This window comes from Hemicordylus capensis, chromosome 5, assembly GCF_027244095.1.
Source record: "Hemicordylus capensis ecotype Gifberg chromosome 5, rHemCap1.1.pri, whole genome shotgun sequence".
Taxonomy (NCBI): domain Eukaryota; kingdom Metazoa; phylum Chordata; class Lepidosauria; order Squamata; family Cordylidae; genus Hemicordylus; species Hemicordylus capensis.
In genome coordinates, this window is record NC_069661.1 from 91,432,745 (window position 1) to 91,449,467 (window position 16,723).

Consider the following 16,723-nt stretch of genomic DNA (forward strand, 5'->3'; position numbering starts at 1 on the left):
CAGGATGTTGGCATACCTGACGCAGGACATCAAATGCTACCTCCCTTCACTTGCACACTTTTTTGTTTTGCTGCCTCCTGGACCTTTATGCACAGACTTGTACACATGCCCATTTCCTCCTCTGCCTCTTGGCACAGCACTAGCACTAGGCTAGTAATAAGGAAGCAGAAGAGGACAGATGAAAGAGCCTTAGACCATATGATATGCTCAACAGTGTAGTTCCTTACTCTACTGTTCTTTCCACAGAGTAAAGGAGGTGCTCTGCAGAGCATCTTGATATGACAGAGTTGCTGTCATATCAGCATTTCTGCTTCCTTCTTGGCATTGCTAATCTGATGAGGGAGGTAGGAGGCTAGGAGAAGGAGATGGTGGCAGAGGATGGTCTTGGGGTGACACAGCCACTGCTCAGCAAGGAGCGGCTGTGATGAGTGATGAATAGCAGGATGGTACAGGGAGGTGAGCGGGAAGGCAGGGGGTATCTTGCTGCCTTGCTGATGCTCCAAAAATCTTCTGCCTGAGGTGACTGCCTTGCTTTATCTCATGTAAAATCCACCCCTTGTGTTACTTGGCCTTATTTTAACTGCGTTTTGTTTTTAACAGCCTCTTAGAGATGTAGCAAATGTTTATTATAGGGTAATTTTGCATGGGTACTTAGAGACTTGTTTGAGTTCACCTGAGATTATGTATGAGAAGATAGATTTAAAACTCGAAAGGAACAGAAGAATGAGGAAAGGAAGATTAAATACTGCAATTCAGGAGAGGTTCACTTGGAAACAATTGCTGTCTTTAAATCTTGGGGATGGGGCAGCTGTGTACAATATAGTTTTTAAGGACCTGGAGGTGGTATTGTAGTAAGTTTGCCATTGCCCAGTATGTATGAACTCATTTTCGTGTGTGTGTGTTGTGCCATAGTCGTGGATCAAGCTTGTTTTTAGGTATTTGTAATGCTTCAAACTGTACCCTAGAAAAGCTGAAAGGGGAGAAACTGATCCAGGAGCGTTACTATAGTCATAAGGTGCTTATTGGATGCTGTAAATGTGTCTATAGCTTATATAGAGGAAAATAGGAAGCTTTCCTCTGGGTAGGGATATGCAAAATATTTTTACTCGAAACGGGCTGTTTGGAGTGTTTCAAGCTCGAAACAAAACCCTCTTTATTTAAAGGGCTTGTTTCGAGCTCAGAACAAAAAAATCCCAAGTTGATTGGAAACGTTTCGACGTTTTGAAGGCCATATTGGAGCCTGTTTTCCCCTTGCTAATTGGTTTTCTAGCTTTAGTGCCACTGGGAACTACCCATGGGGAACAATGGGGTGTTTAAAGTTTCCCCATTGTTCCTTATGGCTGAAACACTCAGAATGTTTCAAGTTTTGTTCCATCAAAACTAACTGGTTTGATGGCTGTTCTGACTAAACGTTTCGGCCATTTGCTTTTATTTTTGAGCTCTAAACAAAACATAAAATCCGTCTTGTGCACATCCGTACTTCTGGGACTTATAGCAATAAATATTTGGAGGGGGTGGTGGTGGCTTACATCAGGACTACAGCTCAAGAGGAAAGGATTTAATGCTCCTTCCAATGGTCTCAATACTGCTTGTCCTTTTAGTGCCATATCTGTGTTGACCCTACATATGTATAAGACTTAGCATATGTATAAGTCTTAGCTTGTCTATGTACCTTTCATTGCTGTACTTCGGATGCAACAAGAAGTGAGAAAAAGTTAATTGGGTGGGAGGGAGGGGGCTATAACTCCAAAACTCATAAAGTGCCAGGTGCATTAAAGTCCAGTATAATTCCAAGCAGATAGCAACCCAAACTATACCAGCTCTTACACTGATTTGTAGTATGGAACCTGTGGCTTGGTTGTGCATTGGCTTGAGATCTAGGTTAAACCAACCTTCTGCAGATCTTGTAGCTTGTTATGCCACCCAATTTTAAATTCAGGGCACAGCCTTTCGCCTCCCTCCAGTTCAACATTGTTCCTTAAAACAAGTGCAACTTCTGAATCTTTAGGGTTTTGAACAATTAAGCATAATATTTATGCATAAATAATCAGCTTGGTGTGCCAGGCAGGGACCTACATGTTGGCTGAACTGACATTTTCCCTTTCGAATCCCAGCTGTTATCCCTTCTTGAACTGGCAGGTTTCCTTGTGGATGTTGTCTGAATGTATATGACATAATCCTAAATTGGGGTCCCTACTTCCTTAACCTCTGTACAAAAAAACCAGAAGCATTTTTGACACTCCTCTCTAGGAATGTGTTTGATCTCACTTATCTCATTGGTAGCACATATAGAACAGCAATAAATAATAAAGCTATCAGTATCTAATTAGAAAATAAAATTAGCTCTCATTGCTATGATAAATACATCTCGGAATTACTGACATGGGAACTGATGAATAAAAGGTTCCTTGGTTATATGAGGAATAATCTTAATCAATTTTGTGGAATGTTAAAGCTTCACTTTTATCAGTCTTGAAAGAATTATATGATCTGTGACATTACTGGGTGATATATTCAGCTTGTGAGACCACCCACTTCTTCTTCTTCCTCCTCCTCCTTTCCATCCCTACTGTGTCCCATAGTAGATTAAACATGAGCAGTGTGATGTAATTCAGAGGCTGCTTGTCTTCAGAATCAGAGCGGTTTTATTCCAGCAGTGAGCTTTGTTTTACAGCATCTGGTGGGGAAAGACGCTGCCAGCAACATTTACGTTGTGGATATAGTATCTGCTTTCTCGGGTTCTCTTGGTTTTTCATTGCTTTGTGTAGGCTCGAAAGAAGCAAGGGAAGGTTCTGATGTGTTGTGAGCTTTTTCTTCTTCTGGCGAAGTACTGCATGGTCTCAGTCAGTGCTGAGTTACAAATATAGTATGTGATAGTACATGGAGATTGTTTCTTACTTGATTTCCTTCCATTTGCTCTGAAGACATGTTATGGTCCCCAAAATTCTCCTTATCCAACATGCATGTTCAACTGACTGCAAAAGGATTACTTCGAAACCTCCGACTTCCTTCTGGCTATAGGAAAAGCACAGTTATTTTTCATGCAGGTTGGTAATTTTTTTTCTGCGTGCGTGGGGGACATCTTGTTTACTTCTGTTGCAGTTAATAGCAATTAGGATTTGTTCAAGGTACTGTTTCCCTTGCAGCATTAAACATTAAATTGGCATTTGTCAGTGGACCAATTAATCATCATTTTCTTACTAACAGAGTACTCTGTGTGTGTGTGTGTGTGTGTGTGTGTGTGTGTGTGTGTGTGTGTAATGGCCTGACAGATGTATAATCCATCTTATGAAACCGAAAACATGATTTTAGGCAAAGGCTTTTTTGGATTTTAGAACTATATGGCACATTCTTTGGAAGCTATAAGTACCCTAGATAAAGCTTTCTTCTATACAGCTGTAAAAATATGTCCAGCATAACAGCAGTTTCTTGGAAGGTTTCTATCTCTGAATTTGAAGAAATGATTCTACCTTTTAAACTACCTAACCTGCATGGATAGGCAGTGGAAACATAGAAAATAATACAGCTCCTGGAAAGGCAGGGATGGAGGGGGATGTTTTTGAGTGTGACCTGATTACATCTGTATTGACATTGGGTAGTTATTCTATTTCCGTGGTGAACAAAATAAAAACATAGTTAAATGAACTTCCTTTTAAGACTCAGTCTTTTTTGGAATGCAGAATGTTTGAATAGTGTATACTACAAAATACCTCAATTATATAGAATCTTGTGTTTAATTTTCTGATTCAGCCCTGTTATTATTCCTAAGCAACTGTAATGTTGCTGCTTGTGTGGTTGGGTTTTCTCCTTCTTTTCCCACGGGCATTTCCTTTTCAGCCTGGCAACAAATAATATCTCCTAACATCCATGGGGTCTCATGTGTATTTTGACATAAAATAAAAATTATTCATGGCCATGCACACGTCTCTTCTACCATTTATTTTAGTCATTGGACTAAACCCATCATTCAGGGTAAAAATTGTTAGAGTTCAAATGTTGCATAGACAAGAAAATTATTCAAGCATTAAGCTGGGCAAAAGGTTGATGATGCAGAACAGTGATGCTTCTTGCCAAGATACCTTGATCAATATGCCAGTCAATGTTCTGGTGAATATTGTGGGCTGTAGGCTGTTGGGAGCACATCTGGAGCAAAAACAAAAACCACGAAGGTGTATGTGCAGAACTCAACTGGATAGCCAGCCAGATCTGAGTAACAGTTTATATGAAGGCTCTTGTGCATTTAGTTGTATAGACATGGCTGTTGATCTCTGGATCAGCTGTTTTACGGTTTCATTTGCAATCAGGTACATGTATTTGCTGCAATATTTATACATTCCCTTCCTACTCAGTGCATAGTAAAAAGTCGCTAGAAATTGGCATATCCCTCTTTGGGTCTCATCACTGCATTCCTATTTATGTGCATGACATTCAGCTCTTGCAGTGGTTGCTTAAATTCACTTAATCTGGTAACTGGCCATTTATCTTGTTTTAAGCACCTAGGTGGTATTTGGCATAGCTCAACTGATAGTTCTGCCATGGCTGCTGTTAGAACACTTTACGAGAGAGAACTGTTTATATGCCCAGCCACTTGCATCTGCCTGAACTGCTTAACAGGAGCCAGTGGTAGTAATTCAAACATACTGCAGCAAAAGATTTTCCACTAAGAACATATGCAGTGTGGCTGCCACTACACATGTGAAGCTGAGTCCATGCATTGTGGTTTTTTTTCTAAAAATCATTCTCTTTCTGTGTAAACCGAACTGTACAGTTTTAGCATTATAAACACTTGTAACTATTCAATACGAATAAATACTGGTGAACACTTTATCTGGCACTCATAGCTTTCCTTGAATAATAAGAAATGTATAGCACTGTCACGTATGCATTTTTAATTGTCTATATTTTCTTGCAAATAAAGCCATAGTTTGGAAGAAAGGACAGAATCCTTTTTGTTAGATGATGTGCCCATCTCACAGCTGGCACCATCTTAGAGGCATTCCCTCCTGGTTCAGATAGGAGGACTAATGCCTCCGCTAAAATAGCACCTGCCACCTATGATATTTGACTTGCATTAAATTTAGCTTTTTCCAGAATTGAGTGACCAATTAATTGGTTTTAACCTTGGCATATGATTGGCTAGTAAATATGGTCACCCTGATTTCTGGAAGGGCTGTATAAAAATGGAATGAATAAATAAATAAATTAGTGGTTGATTCCTAACTCCTGGAAGAGGCAACACCAAAGCATTTGACTTCTCCAAGGGTCAGCCCAGCTGTACTCTGTCAACATGGCTTTACATGGTATACATTTAGATTGTATACCCAAAAGGAGGAAAGGTACCACTAAGTCCAGGAGGATGCCAGCATGGCTAACGGGTACCATCAAGGAGGCCATAAAAGGGAAGAAGACTTCCTTCCGAAATTGTAAGGTCTGTCCAAACGAAGAGAACAGAAAGGAACACAAACTCTGGCAAAAGAAATGCAAGGTGACAATAAGGGAGGCAAAAAGAGAGTTTGAGGAACATTTAGCCAAAAGTATCAAGGGGAATAACAAAAACTTCTTTAAGTACATCAGAAGCAGGAAACCTGCCAGGGAGGCAGTTGGACCATTAGACAACGAGGGAGTGAAAGGGATTATTAAGGAGGATATGGAGATTGCAGAGAAGCTGAATGAGTTCTTTGCATCTGTCTTCACGGCAGAGGATACTGAGCATATACCTGTTCCTGAACCAGGCTTTTTAGGGATGGAGGCTAGAGAGCTGAGTCAGATAGAAGTGACAAGGGATGATGTTCTAAACTGTCTGGAAAAACTGAAAGCTAACAAATCACCAGGGCCGGATGGCATCCATCCAAGAGTCCTCAAAGAACTCTAATGTGAAATTGCCGACCTCCTTGCTAAAATATTTAACTTATCCCTGAAATCGGGCTCTGTACCAGAGGACTGGAGAGTAGCAAACGTAACCACCTATTTTCAAGAAGGGATCAAGGGGCGATCCGGGAAATTACAGGCCGGTTAGCCTAATGTCCGTTCCAGGCAAATTGATGGAAAGCATCCTCAAGGATAAAAATGTAAAGCACCTAGAGGAACAGGCCCTGCTGGGAGTGAGCCAGCATGGCTTCTGCAAAGGTAAATCTTGCCTGACCAACCTTTTGGACTTCTTTTAGAGTGTCAACGAGTGTGTGGATGAAGGTGATCCAGTTGACATAGTCTACCTAGACTTCCAAAAAGCTTTCAACAAAGTTGCTCATCAAAGACTCTTGAGGAAACTTAGCAGTCATGGGGTAAGGGGACAAGTACATGTGTGGATTGCTAACTGGTTGAAAGACAGGAAACAGAGGGTAGGTATAAATGGAGAGTTTTCACAATGGAGGGAAGTAAGAAGTGTGGTCCCCCAGGGATCTGTCCTGGGACCGGTGCTTTTTAATTAATTCATAAATCTAGAAGCAGGGGTAAGTAGCGATGTGGCCCAATTTGCAGATGATACCAAACTCTTCTGGGTAGTGAAATCCAAAACAGATTGTGAGCAGGTCCAAAAGGATCTCTCCAAACTGGGGGAGTGGGTGACAAAATGGCAAATGCGGTTCAATGTTAGCAAGTGTAAAGTGATGCACATTGGGACGAAAAACCCCAACTTCAAGTACATACTGATGGGATCCGAGCTGTCGGTGACGGACCAGGAGAGGGATCTTGGGGTTGTGGTGGACAGCTCGTTGAGTGTCGACTCAATGTGCGGCAGCTGTGAAAAAGGCCAATTCCATGCTAGGGACCATTAGAAAGGGGATTGAAAATAAAACAGCTAACATTATAATGCCCTTATATGAAACTATGGTGCGGCCACACCTGGAGTACTGCATACAATTCTGGTCACCACATCTAAAAAAGGACATTGTAGAACTGGAGAAGGTACAGAAGAGGGCAGCCAAGATGATCAGGGGCTTAGAGCACCTTTCTTATGAGGCAAGACTACAACACCTGGGGCTATTTAGTTTAGAAAAAAGACGACTGCGGGGAGACATGATAGAGGTCTATAAAATCATGCATGGTGTGGAGAAAGTAGAGAGAGAGAAATTCTTTTCCCTCTCACACAACACTAGAACCAGGGGTCACTCCATGAAATTGATTGCCAGGAGGTCTAGGACCAACAAACAGAAGTACTTTTTGCACACAACACGTGATCCACTTGTGGAACTCTCTGCCACAGGAGGTAGTGACAGCCAATAACCTGGATGGCTTTAAGAGGGGTTTGGATGACTTCATGGAGGAGAGGTCTCTCAATGGCTACTAGTCGGAGGGCTGTGGGCCACCTCCAGCCTCAAAGGCAGGATGCCTCTGAGTACCAGTTGCAGGGGAGTAATGGCAGGAGAGAGGGCACGCCCTCAACTCCTGTCTGTGGCTTCCAGCGGCATCTGGTGGGCCACTGTGCGAAACAGGATGCTGGATGGGCCTCGGGTTCTATGTTCTTATGGCTGCAATTGAAAAGAGGAGACTAGAAGAGATGGAAAGAACTCAAGGCTGTTGCAACACTTGAATAATAATGTACATGTTCATATGACTGCATGATTTGCATAGTGAGATTTTTTCACAGCCCATGCTGCCATACATGGAGGACCATGGATTTTAGAGCTAGTTTTCAGGTGAGACAGCTTTATTGGAAAGTCACAGTGTGTGTTGTGGCAGCAAATTGCTTTTATGTGCTTCCAATAAAATGAAACAAGTTCATATTGGCTTTCTATAGCAGCACCTAGTTGTCAAAAGAGAGAGAGAGTAGTCTATGCCTCATAGCTGTAAAATTGTGCTAAAATTTCAGTCAGGATAGTGTCATGGAAACCATACTTCCTAGTACTAAAGTTGCTTATAATCAAGACTTTCCGAGGAATATATTGGCAAGCAACGTTGCATATTTTTGTACATTCAAGCATATTATCAAGTACTTTATATTGCTGTGGACAATGTGCCCTGTTTTCAGAGTTACATAACATGTAAGCAGTTGCTCCCAAATGGATTCCTTTTATTTTTTAACCTCTTAAGGTAACCTTAGAATGTTGCAGGGATTCTTAAATAATTAATATCTTTCTTGGGCATCACTTAAGACACACAAGCTATTAGTTGAATGTGAATTCTGTCTATTCTGTTAAAATGCCAAATGCATTTATGTAGAGCCAGTAAAAATTTGTGTGCTGCAAGACTGAATAAAAGTGTTTGCATGGCTAAACTTCTTCATGCATCATTGGCGTGACATAATAGATAAGCATCTGTGCATAACTGTCATGAAGGTTAGAGGAAGAGATTAGAATCTTTTGAATCATATGGATTAATTTTACATTTTCTTCAAATATAGAAGCATTACATGCAGAAGACTTGGAATAAACAAAGGTGTATTCTGGACAGTTTATGTAGGCAAATATCTGCTTTCCCATTTAAAACACACAAGACACAGTGACTGAGAAATAATTGGGTGTCTGTTTCCATGTATCATAAAACAGCATCCCATACATGTGTGCCCTGACTGTTGAGGCAAATGTGTATATTGCATACCTGCAGGAAAAATGTAGCATGAATACCACACCAAGAGAATGCAGGCATTGAAGCTTATATTCTTATTCCTTGCTTCTAAGTAAATGGCTTTGAGAACTTGTTAGTTGAAAAAGCAGTATATAAATATAAATAATAATAATAATAATGTTCTGTATAGATCTTGTGAAATATCAGACTTAACCAAGAGCTTTGAACCATTGGGCCTATTGGTTCAGTGGTGACGGCACATCCATTTCACAGCAACCACTTCTAGCAAACATAAGCAAATACTTGTTGTAGGCATGAATCTGAGATGAACTAACAAACTGTATTATTATTTCTTGTTTACACAGTCAGACAGGTGTTATTGACTGGTTTGTTTTATCCAGACATCGAGTCCTTCCCAAGGATCTGGGATGCCAGAATTTTATTGTCAATTGTTATAGATATCATCGCAGAATATAGGCTGTTCCCAGTAAAGCTGCTTTTTGTAATTGGCTGATGGTGATTTCTGTGGCCCCTATGGTGTTGAGGTGCTCTTCAAGGTCTTTTGGAACTGCACCCAGGGCGCCAATTACCACTGGGATTATTTTGGTCTTTTTCTGCCACAGCCTTTCAATTTCAATTTGTAGATCTTTGGATTTGGTGATTTTTTCTATTTCTTTTTCTTCTATTCTGCTATCCCCTGGTATTGCTATGTCGATTATTTTCACTTGTTTTTCTTTCTTCTCGACTACAGTTATATCTGGTGTATTGTGTGGCAGATGTTTGTCTGTTTGTAGTCGAAGGTCCCATAATATTTTTACATCTTCATTTTCTTCAACTTTTTCCATTTTATGGTCCCACCAATGTTTGGCTACAGGTAGCTTGTATTTTTTGCAGATGTTCCAGTGTATCATCCCTGCTACCTTGTCATGCCTTTGTTTGTAGTCAGTCTGCGATCTTTTTACAACAGCTGATTAGGTGGTCCACGGTTTCATCTGCTGCTGCTGCTGCTGCTTCTTCTTCTTCTTCTTCTTATTATTATTATTATTATTATTATTATTATTATTATTATTTATTTATTTACATTTTATATCCTGCTCTTCCTCCAAGGAGCTTAGAGCAGTGTCCTGCATACTTAAGTTTATCCTCACAACAACCCTGTGAAGTAGGTTAGGCTGAGAGAGAAGTGACTAGCCCAGAATCAGTCAGCAAGTATCATGGCTGAATGGGGATTTGAACTCGCGTCTCCCCGGTCCTAGTCCAGCACTCTAACCACTACACCACGCTGGTATAAAGTGACATAGTGCCTTAAATCTTTCTCCTTGGAAAATTCCCACTTTGAGGAGTATCTCTGCCAAACCTTTTAAGAGTTGACATCACAAGAATATGTCAGCAAAACTCATGCTCTGAATTAACAGTTGGTTTCAAATCAGTGGAAAGGAGTCCCACTAGGTGTTTATGTAAAAGAGCACTTAAAACACCTCCTAGTTTAGAATAGCAATCCTTTTTGGACCATTTTGGGAAAAATGAAGCATGAGGAATAGCCTGTGCAGACTGAAACGAAGTTTACATTTTCAGGTGTAGGGATGTGTACTTGGAAATCTCTACAGAGGCATTTAAGTCAAGACCTTGATGATTAGATTTAATAAACCCTCCACTGTGAGCCTACTTTAGTCAACATCAGTGTGAGAAACCCCAAAATTAATGGATCTAACGTTCAAAATGAAATGTGTGTGTCTTTGAGATGTTAAATTTGAAAGAAATGGCGCTTGTATGTTGGTGCCAGTATTGGCTTAGTAGGGTACACTTGAGAACAGAAATGTGCTGTGAGAAGTGCCTGCTCTTGTGGTGCATCTACTTTCTGTTCTCTGACACTCTGACCAATGGGTCCTGCACTGTGCTTCAGGGTGGAACATGCATCCCACTACATAAGAGTCCGGATGGTCTCATTTGGGAGTTTGAGTGCTTCTGATTACAAACACTGGCATATTGCTTCCTTTGCCCTTTTATAGTACCCAGCATAGTAAGTTGGATTTGATAAGAATTTACTGATAGTAAGCATGATGGCTGTGTCTTGATTCATTATAGGGTACTCACTTGACAAATGGCTTATATAACATATTATGTATTTATTTATTCAGTTTATATACCGCCCTTCCAAAAATGGCTCAGGGCAGTTTACATCAAAATAAAAACAATTAAAACCAAACTATAAAAACAGCATAAAAACTAATTAACAGAACATTTAAACAGTTAAAAACCCAGGAAGACCAGGCCAAACAGATAGGTTTTAAGGCTTCTCTTGGAGGCCAGTAATGAGCTCAGATTATGGATTTCTGCCAGGAGCGCATTCCACAGCCCAGGAGCAGCTACGGAGAAGGCCTGCCTTTGAGTCATCACCAGACATACCGGTGGTAACTGGAGATGGACTTCCTCAATGACCTTAACATCCGGTGGGGATTATGCAGGAGAAGGTGCTCTCTAAGTGCCTACAGTAAATAAGTTTATTGTATTATCTGTGAGAAGTGACGGGGCTGTGTAGTGATCTGAGGTTTTAATAGAGTAAAATATCTGCTTCATTTTCAGCATTGCATTTAACAGACTGGGTGGAAAATAGTGGTTTCATAGATGCTGCACTGGAATGGGTTGATACACTAGTAGTTGATTTTAAGTGAGTGTGCTTGAATCTGTTCATATTATGTAGTAAAGTGTGCCGTTGAGTTGACTCCTGGCGACTACAGAGCCCTGTTGTCATCTTTGGTAGAATACAGGGTGGGGTTTACCATTGCCTCCCGCGCAGTATGAGATGGTGCCTTTCAACATCTTCCTGTATCGTTCCTGCTCTATTTTAGGTGTTTCCCATAGTCTGGGAAACATTCCAGTGGGAATTTGAACCGACAACCTCTGGCTTGCTAATCAAGTCACTTCCCCGCTGCGCCATTAGGTGTTGTACTGTAGTTTAAATCTGAATGTGGATACCAAGATTTTGTTAAAGCAGCTCAAATTGTGGGGTTGGCATTTTGTTCTAACTAGAAGGAATCCTTGATCTTAGTCAAGCCAATTTTGTATAGTGAAACAGTTGTAGCCTCAGTTCTTTGTTATGGGCCCAAGAGGAAAACGAGCATCCACAGCGCTGGAAATAACTCTCCTTAAATAACCTGTCATAGATCTGTGGTATGTGTTTGCTTACTTTCTATATTTAGTGTGTGTGTGAGGGAGAGGTGGGTGGGATACACTCAGGGCATCATCCAGCCAAAGTTAAACACTTAACCTCATTGAAGAGAGGAATTAAGGAGGTTTTAACTTTAATTTAAATAAATGAGACTTTAAAATCCATAACTGTGACTAGATTGTGTCCTTTAAATTCTGCTAGAATAAGATAGATTAAGAGCTGCTGCTAATCTCTTTGCTTTCTCAGTCAGAGGCAGGTTTAAGTGTGTAAAACGCTTTGTATCTATTGGTTGAATTTGCTCTTCACTTGAGTGCTGTCTGCTATTATAAGAGAGTCTTTGCCCTGAAATTGAGAGGGAAAATGCTAGCTTTCTGTCTGTTATGGAAGTGCCTTAATGTTGGCACCCACATGAACAAGGTGAAAAAAATCTTACCTTAAAAAAAAAAAAAAAACCAGCTTGATTTATTGCAGGAAAAAGTAACAAACTCGCATAAAGATTTTAATCAGATGTGTCTTTTTATATTTTAATATTAGCTTAATATTTTAATTGTGTGATTTTTATAGTCTTGTGTTAATTTTTGTGTGAACCTCCTTGAGATTGGTTTAATGAAAGGTGGTATAGAAATTTAACAAGAAATAAATATCAATCAAAATAAAGCAAACTGTTGAAGGGGGGGGGGTATTTACCAACCTTTAGTAGAATGAAGAACATTAATGCTTCAAGTTTATATCTATATTGAGAGTGTTACAAGTATTCTGTGGTAGCATCCATCTTGTAAACTGACACTTCTCTCTCTTGCTACTAAGTTGCTTTGCTGCTATCTAACCCATTAAGTTAAGTTCAGCTTCCTTTTGAGGCCTGAAGCCTTGCTTCTGGCATGCCACCTGAGATATTTTGGTTTTATGATTTGAAAGCTGTTCCTAGTTTAGTGTTGCACGTACAGACATCTGAAAACATTTGTAAATTTATTTCTGTCCTGAAGAACTGACCAACCTGACTGAAAGGAAAGAAGCAAGCTTGTGGAATGAGTCATACTTCAATTAAGCATTTAATTTCCTTCTTAGGTAATTGGCTTTCAGCACTGAGTGTCTATACTGAAAAGCTATGGCATTGAAAGGCTCTTGTATGGGTATAGTTGCCACAAGACTTCAGCTAATTATGATTCAAGCTGTGCCATGTTGAAGGTACAAACGTATATGGAACAGGGATCTGTTGACCCTGTAGTGAGCTGGCCATCATGGCTGTCAAGCTGACAGAGTTGGTCTGTCTTAGTCTTTTTTCTTTCCCCCCATCCTTTGCTTCCACTATCATTTCTAGCTGTATTGAAAGAGACTGAACCAGGCAAGTCCATTTTTGACCTGGTTTGGTCGTGGTCATGTTGGTGAGTTTGGGACAACTGGTATATTTCTCCGTTACTTTCTTTTAGTTGTGACTAAAGAAATGTTTTGAAAAATTGTGCATGGAGCAGAAGGAATTCCCTCATTCAGCATTCATTATTTTAGACTCACTTGCACTCCCTTTGTGGATACAACCTCCCCCACCCACCCACCCCCCTGCACTCATTTTGAACAGTTGGATATCCCACTGTTGTGCAAATCATAAGGTTTGTGTATTAATTTGGTTGCTGTGTTAAAAGTGGACAAGTGGTTACCAAAGCAGAGCAGGCCCCATAACTAGTGCTCTGTGAGTTTGTCCCATAGTAGGCTCATTTGTAATAGACAAATGCAACATACTGTTTTTGTACCAGTATTGCTTACAAGAAACATAGTTGTTGAACTATTAAAGCACTGTTGTAGGTTTGCTCTCTGAGTATTATGAGTAGAGCTATTGCTGTATATTTGGCTCAAAGCAAAATGCAAAAGTACTCTGTTAGTTGTTTTTTAAAATTGTATACACCACCTAGAGATACACAGACCATTGTTCTATCTATGTCAGTATTGTCTTCACAGACTGGCAGCGGCTTCTCCAAGGATGCAGGCAGGACTCTCTCTCAGCCCTATCTTGGCGAATCCAGGAAGGGAACTTGAAACCTTCTGCTCTTCCCAAGGTGGCAGCTCCATCCCCTGAGAGGAACATCTTACAGTGCTCACATTTCTAGTCTCTTCTAGAGCGGCCCCATTCCCTAAGGGGAATATCTTAGTGCTCACATGTAGTCTTCCATTCATATGCAACCAGTGCAGACCCTGCTTAGCTAAGGGGACATATCATGCTTACTATGACAAGACCAGCTCTCCTCTCCAAATTCAGACACTTAGATATTCTAAATATTAAGAAAACTTCTGGCTTTGTTTACAAATATACATTTAGAACATATGCTGAGGCAAACAAGGCAGTAAATCCACTGCTCCCCATCAGATTTCCAGAGGGGTACCCCAGGATCCAAGCAGTACCTTCAGCTCTCTCTTCTATCTATTCAACTATCCCAAAAATGCCCACAGGCAGTTTTTCCATCTCTTTCCCCTAACAGCAATCTTACTTAAGTCCCTCCAGTTAGGTGGGAGTATGTGGGATGTCACTTTTCCCTTTCCAAAAAGTTCTCTTTTAACAATAAGCTCCCATAAATTAACATTTACATTCCTTTGTCCAGCCTCAGACTCTTGCAAGGCACTGCTTTTTAAATCATGTTTATGTGCCACCTGGTATGTGTATCTCTAGTCCCCTTATCCCATGACTGCCGAGTTTACTGAAGAGCCTTTGGTTGGTGGGAACTTGGTCAAAAGGTTTTTGAAAGTCCAAGTATACTATGTCAATTGGATCGCCTTTATCCACATGCCTGTTGACACTCTCAAATAACCCCAAAATGGTAATGGGGCAAGACTTGCCCTTGCAGAAGCCATGCTGATTCTCCTTCAGCAAGGCCTGTTCTTCTATGTGTTTAACAATTTTGTCCTTAAGTATGCTTTCCATCAATTTGCAAAGCCAGAAGTTAAGCTAACCGGCCTGTGATTTCCCAGATTTTCCCCACCCTGATCCCTTCTTGAAAATAGGAGTTACATTAGCTACTTTACAGTCTCCTGGCCCAGAGCCTGATTGTAGGGACAAGTTGCATGTTTTTGCTATGCGATCAGCAATCTCATATTTGAGATGCTTCAGAACTCTTGGATGGGTGCCATGTGGCCCTGGCGATTTGTTAATTTTTATTTTTTAATACAGTTTGGAACATCTTCCCTCGTCACCTCAAATTAGCTCAGTTCTAGAGCCTCCAAGCCTGAGGGAGAACTCAGGGGGAGATGGCAGAGACCCCCCACCCACAGCTGCTGCCGACGCAGACCCAGTAGTGAGCCTGGGTTGTCTTGGTTTTTTAAAAATATAACTTAGACACCCCACCCCACCCCACCCCGAATTGGCTCAAATTCAAGCCGATCTGGGGGTATGTTCAGGGGCACAAAACCAAACATGCCCGGTTCAGTTAGTCAGGTCCTGACTTGAATCGAACTAGGCAAACCGGCTTTGTGCACATTCCTAGTAAGGGTCCAACCTCTTCCCTGGCAGGCTTTCTGAAGTAAAGTTGTGCCATCAAGTTGGTGTTGACTCCTGGCAATCACAGAGCCATGTGGTTATCTTGAGTAGAATACAGGAGGGGTTTACCATTGCCCTCTCCCGTGCAGTATGAGACGATGCCTTTCAGCATCTTCCTTTATGGCTGCTGCTCGATATAGATGTTTCCCATAGTCTGGGAAACATACCAGCGGGGATTCAAACCAACAACCTCTTGCTCCCTAGGCAAGTTACTTCCCCACTGTGCCATTAGGTGGCTTGATGTACATTTGGTGGCATTAGGTGTACATTACTTTAAATAGTATACAGACTTTGCCTGATGCATGTACTATCAAAAGCACTGAACCTATATTTCTCCCACCTCTCCTCAAGTGTACCAGAAATAATGCTTGCCTGCTGTTCTCAGCATAAAAACTTGATTATTTCTTTTTTTGCAGAGATGGGCATGGTTAAGTACAACTTATTTCTGATTACAGCTTGATCCTAACCAGACTTAAATTTTGCTTGTTCCATTCATTTTAATAGGCAGGATTTCTACTTCTGATATATTTAAAGAGGTTTTTGTTGTTCGCCTTGACACTTCTAGCTATATGCTCCTCAAACTCTCTTTTTGCATCCCTTATTGTCTCCTTCCATTTCTTTGGCCAGAATTTGTGTTCCTTCCTGTTCATTTGGACAGGACTTCCATTTTCTGAAGGAAGTCTTCTTCCCTTTTATAGCTTTCCTGGCACCATTAAAATTCACGGGGGTGTGCTGAAAAAGTAAGAATGATGTGCTTTACACAAATGTGGAAAGCCTTGTTCCTAAATGGTGGAAGCAGTGATTAAGTGCACAACTTGGTGCTTTAAACACTTCACTGATGAATGACTGAACACTAAAGGATTGTCACTGGAAGGACGCAGCTATAATACCTGATACTGATATACAGAACACCAGGTAGGAAAGAGGGGCAACTTACAGTGGAGGCCGACCCTGGCTGCACACTGCAAACTTATGTTGACTTGCTTTTAAATTAATAGCCTGCTACTGCCTAGTGGAAGTGAGGATTTTAATCCTTCCAAGGCTTTAATTTTGCAAAGCAAGCATTTTTTAGTGAGGCTTAGTAGACTAGATGCTTTTGATGTTAAATTCTGCTCAGCTTTAGCTTTAAACACTGCAGAGGGCAAGGCAGAGTGGATTTAGTGGCTGTCAAATGGATTTATAGGATCTGAGTTTTCCTGCCTTCATCTCAGACCTGAGAGAGAAGAATTTAAAGCAAGTTATATGAACAGTTTAAAGAAAAGTAAAGCAGCTGCAAGGGCTGATCTCAAAGGATGCTGGTTCTGGACACTAAGCTCCTCTGATGCTGCTTATACTAACTAGGTTTCAAAAAAAATGGGCAGAACAAAGAGGAGGTGACCAATATTTTGATTCAATAGATAGCTATAAAATCTGTTCTTGCAACTACCTGCTGTGCTGCTCATATGGCGTTTTCAGTAGCACACTCAGTCTAGCTTGAAACTGAATGTGACAACCCTAAATAACTGCATGTTAAGAGACAATATTTTGGTATT

General features: G+C 40.8%; 1 protein-coding gene across 8 annotated transcripts in view; it reads left to right on the forward strand.

Annotated features, from left to right (window-relative positions):
* MTUS1 (microtubule associated scaffold protein 1) overlaps window positions 1-16,723 on the forward strand; it is a 148,303-nt gene that overhangs the window by 79,118 nt on the left and 52,462 nt on the right. The window contains exon 1 of one of the 8 annotated variants that reach the window (XM_053257719.1): window positions 2,592-3,047. The exons of the other annotated variants lie outside the window; for them this stretch is intronic. Within the exon in view, the coding sequence (XP_053113694.1) occupies window positions 2,927-3,047 (121 nt within the window). The 5' untranslated portion in view covers window positions 2,592-2,926. Of the gene's footprint in view, window positions 1-2,591; window positions 3,048-16,723 lie in introns of those variants that run through there. 8 annotated transcript variants of the gene reach the window in all.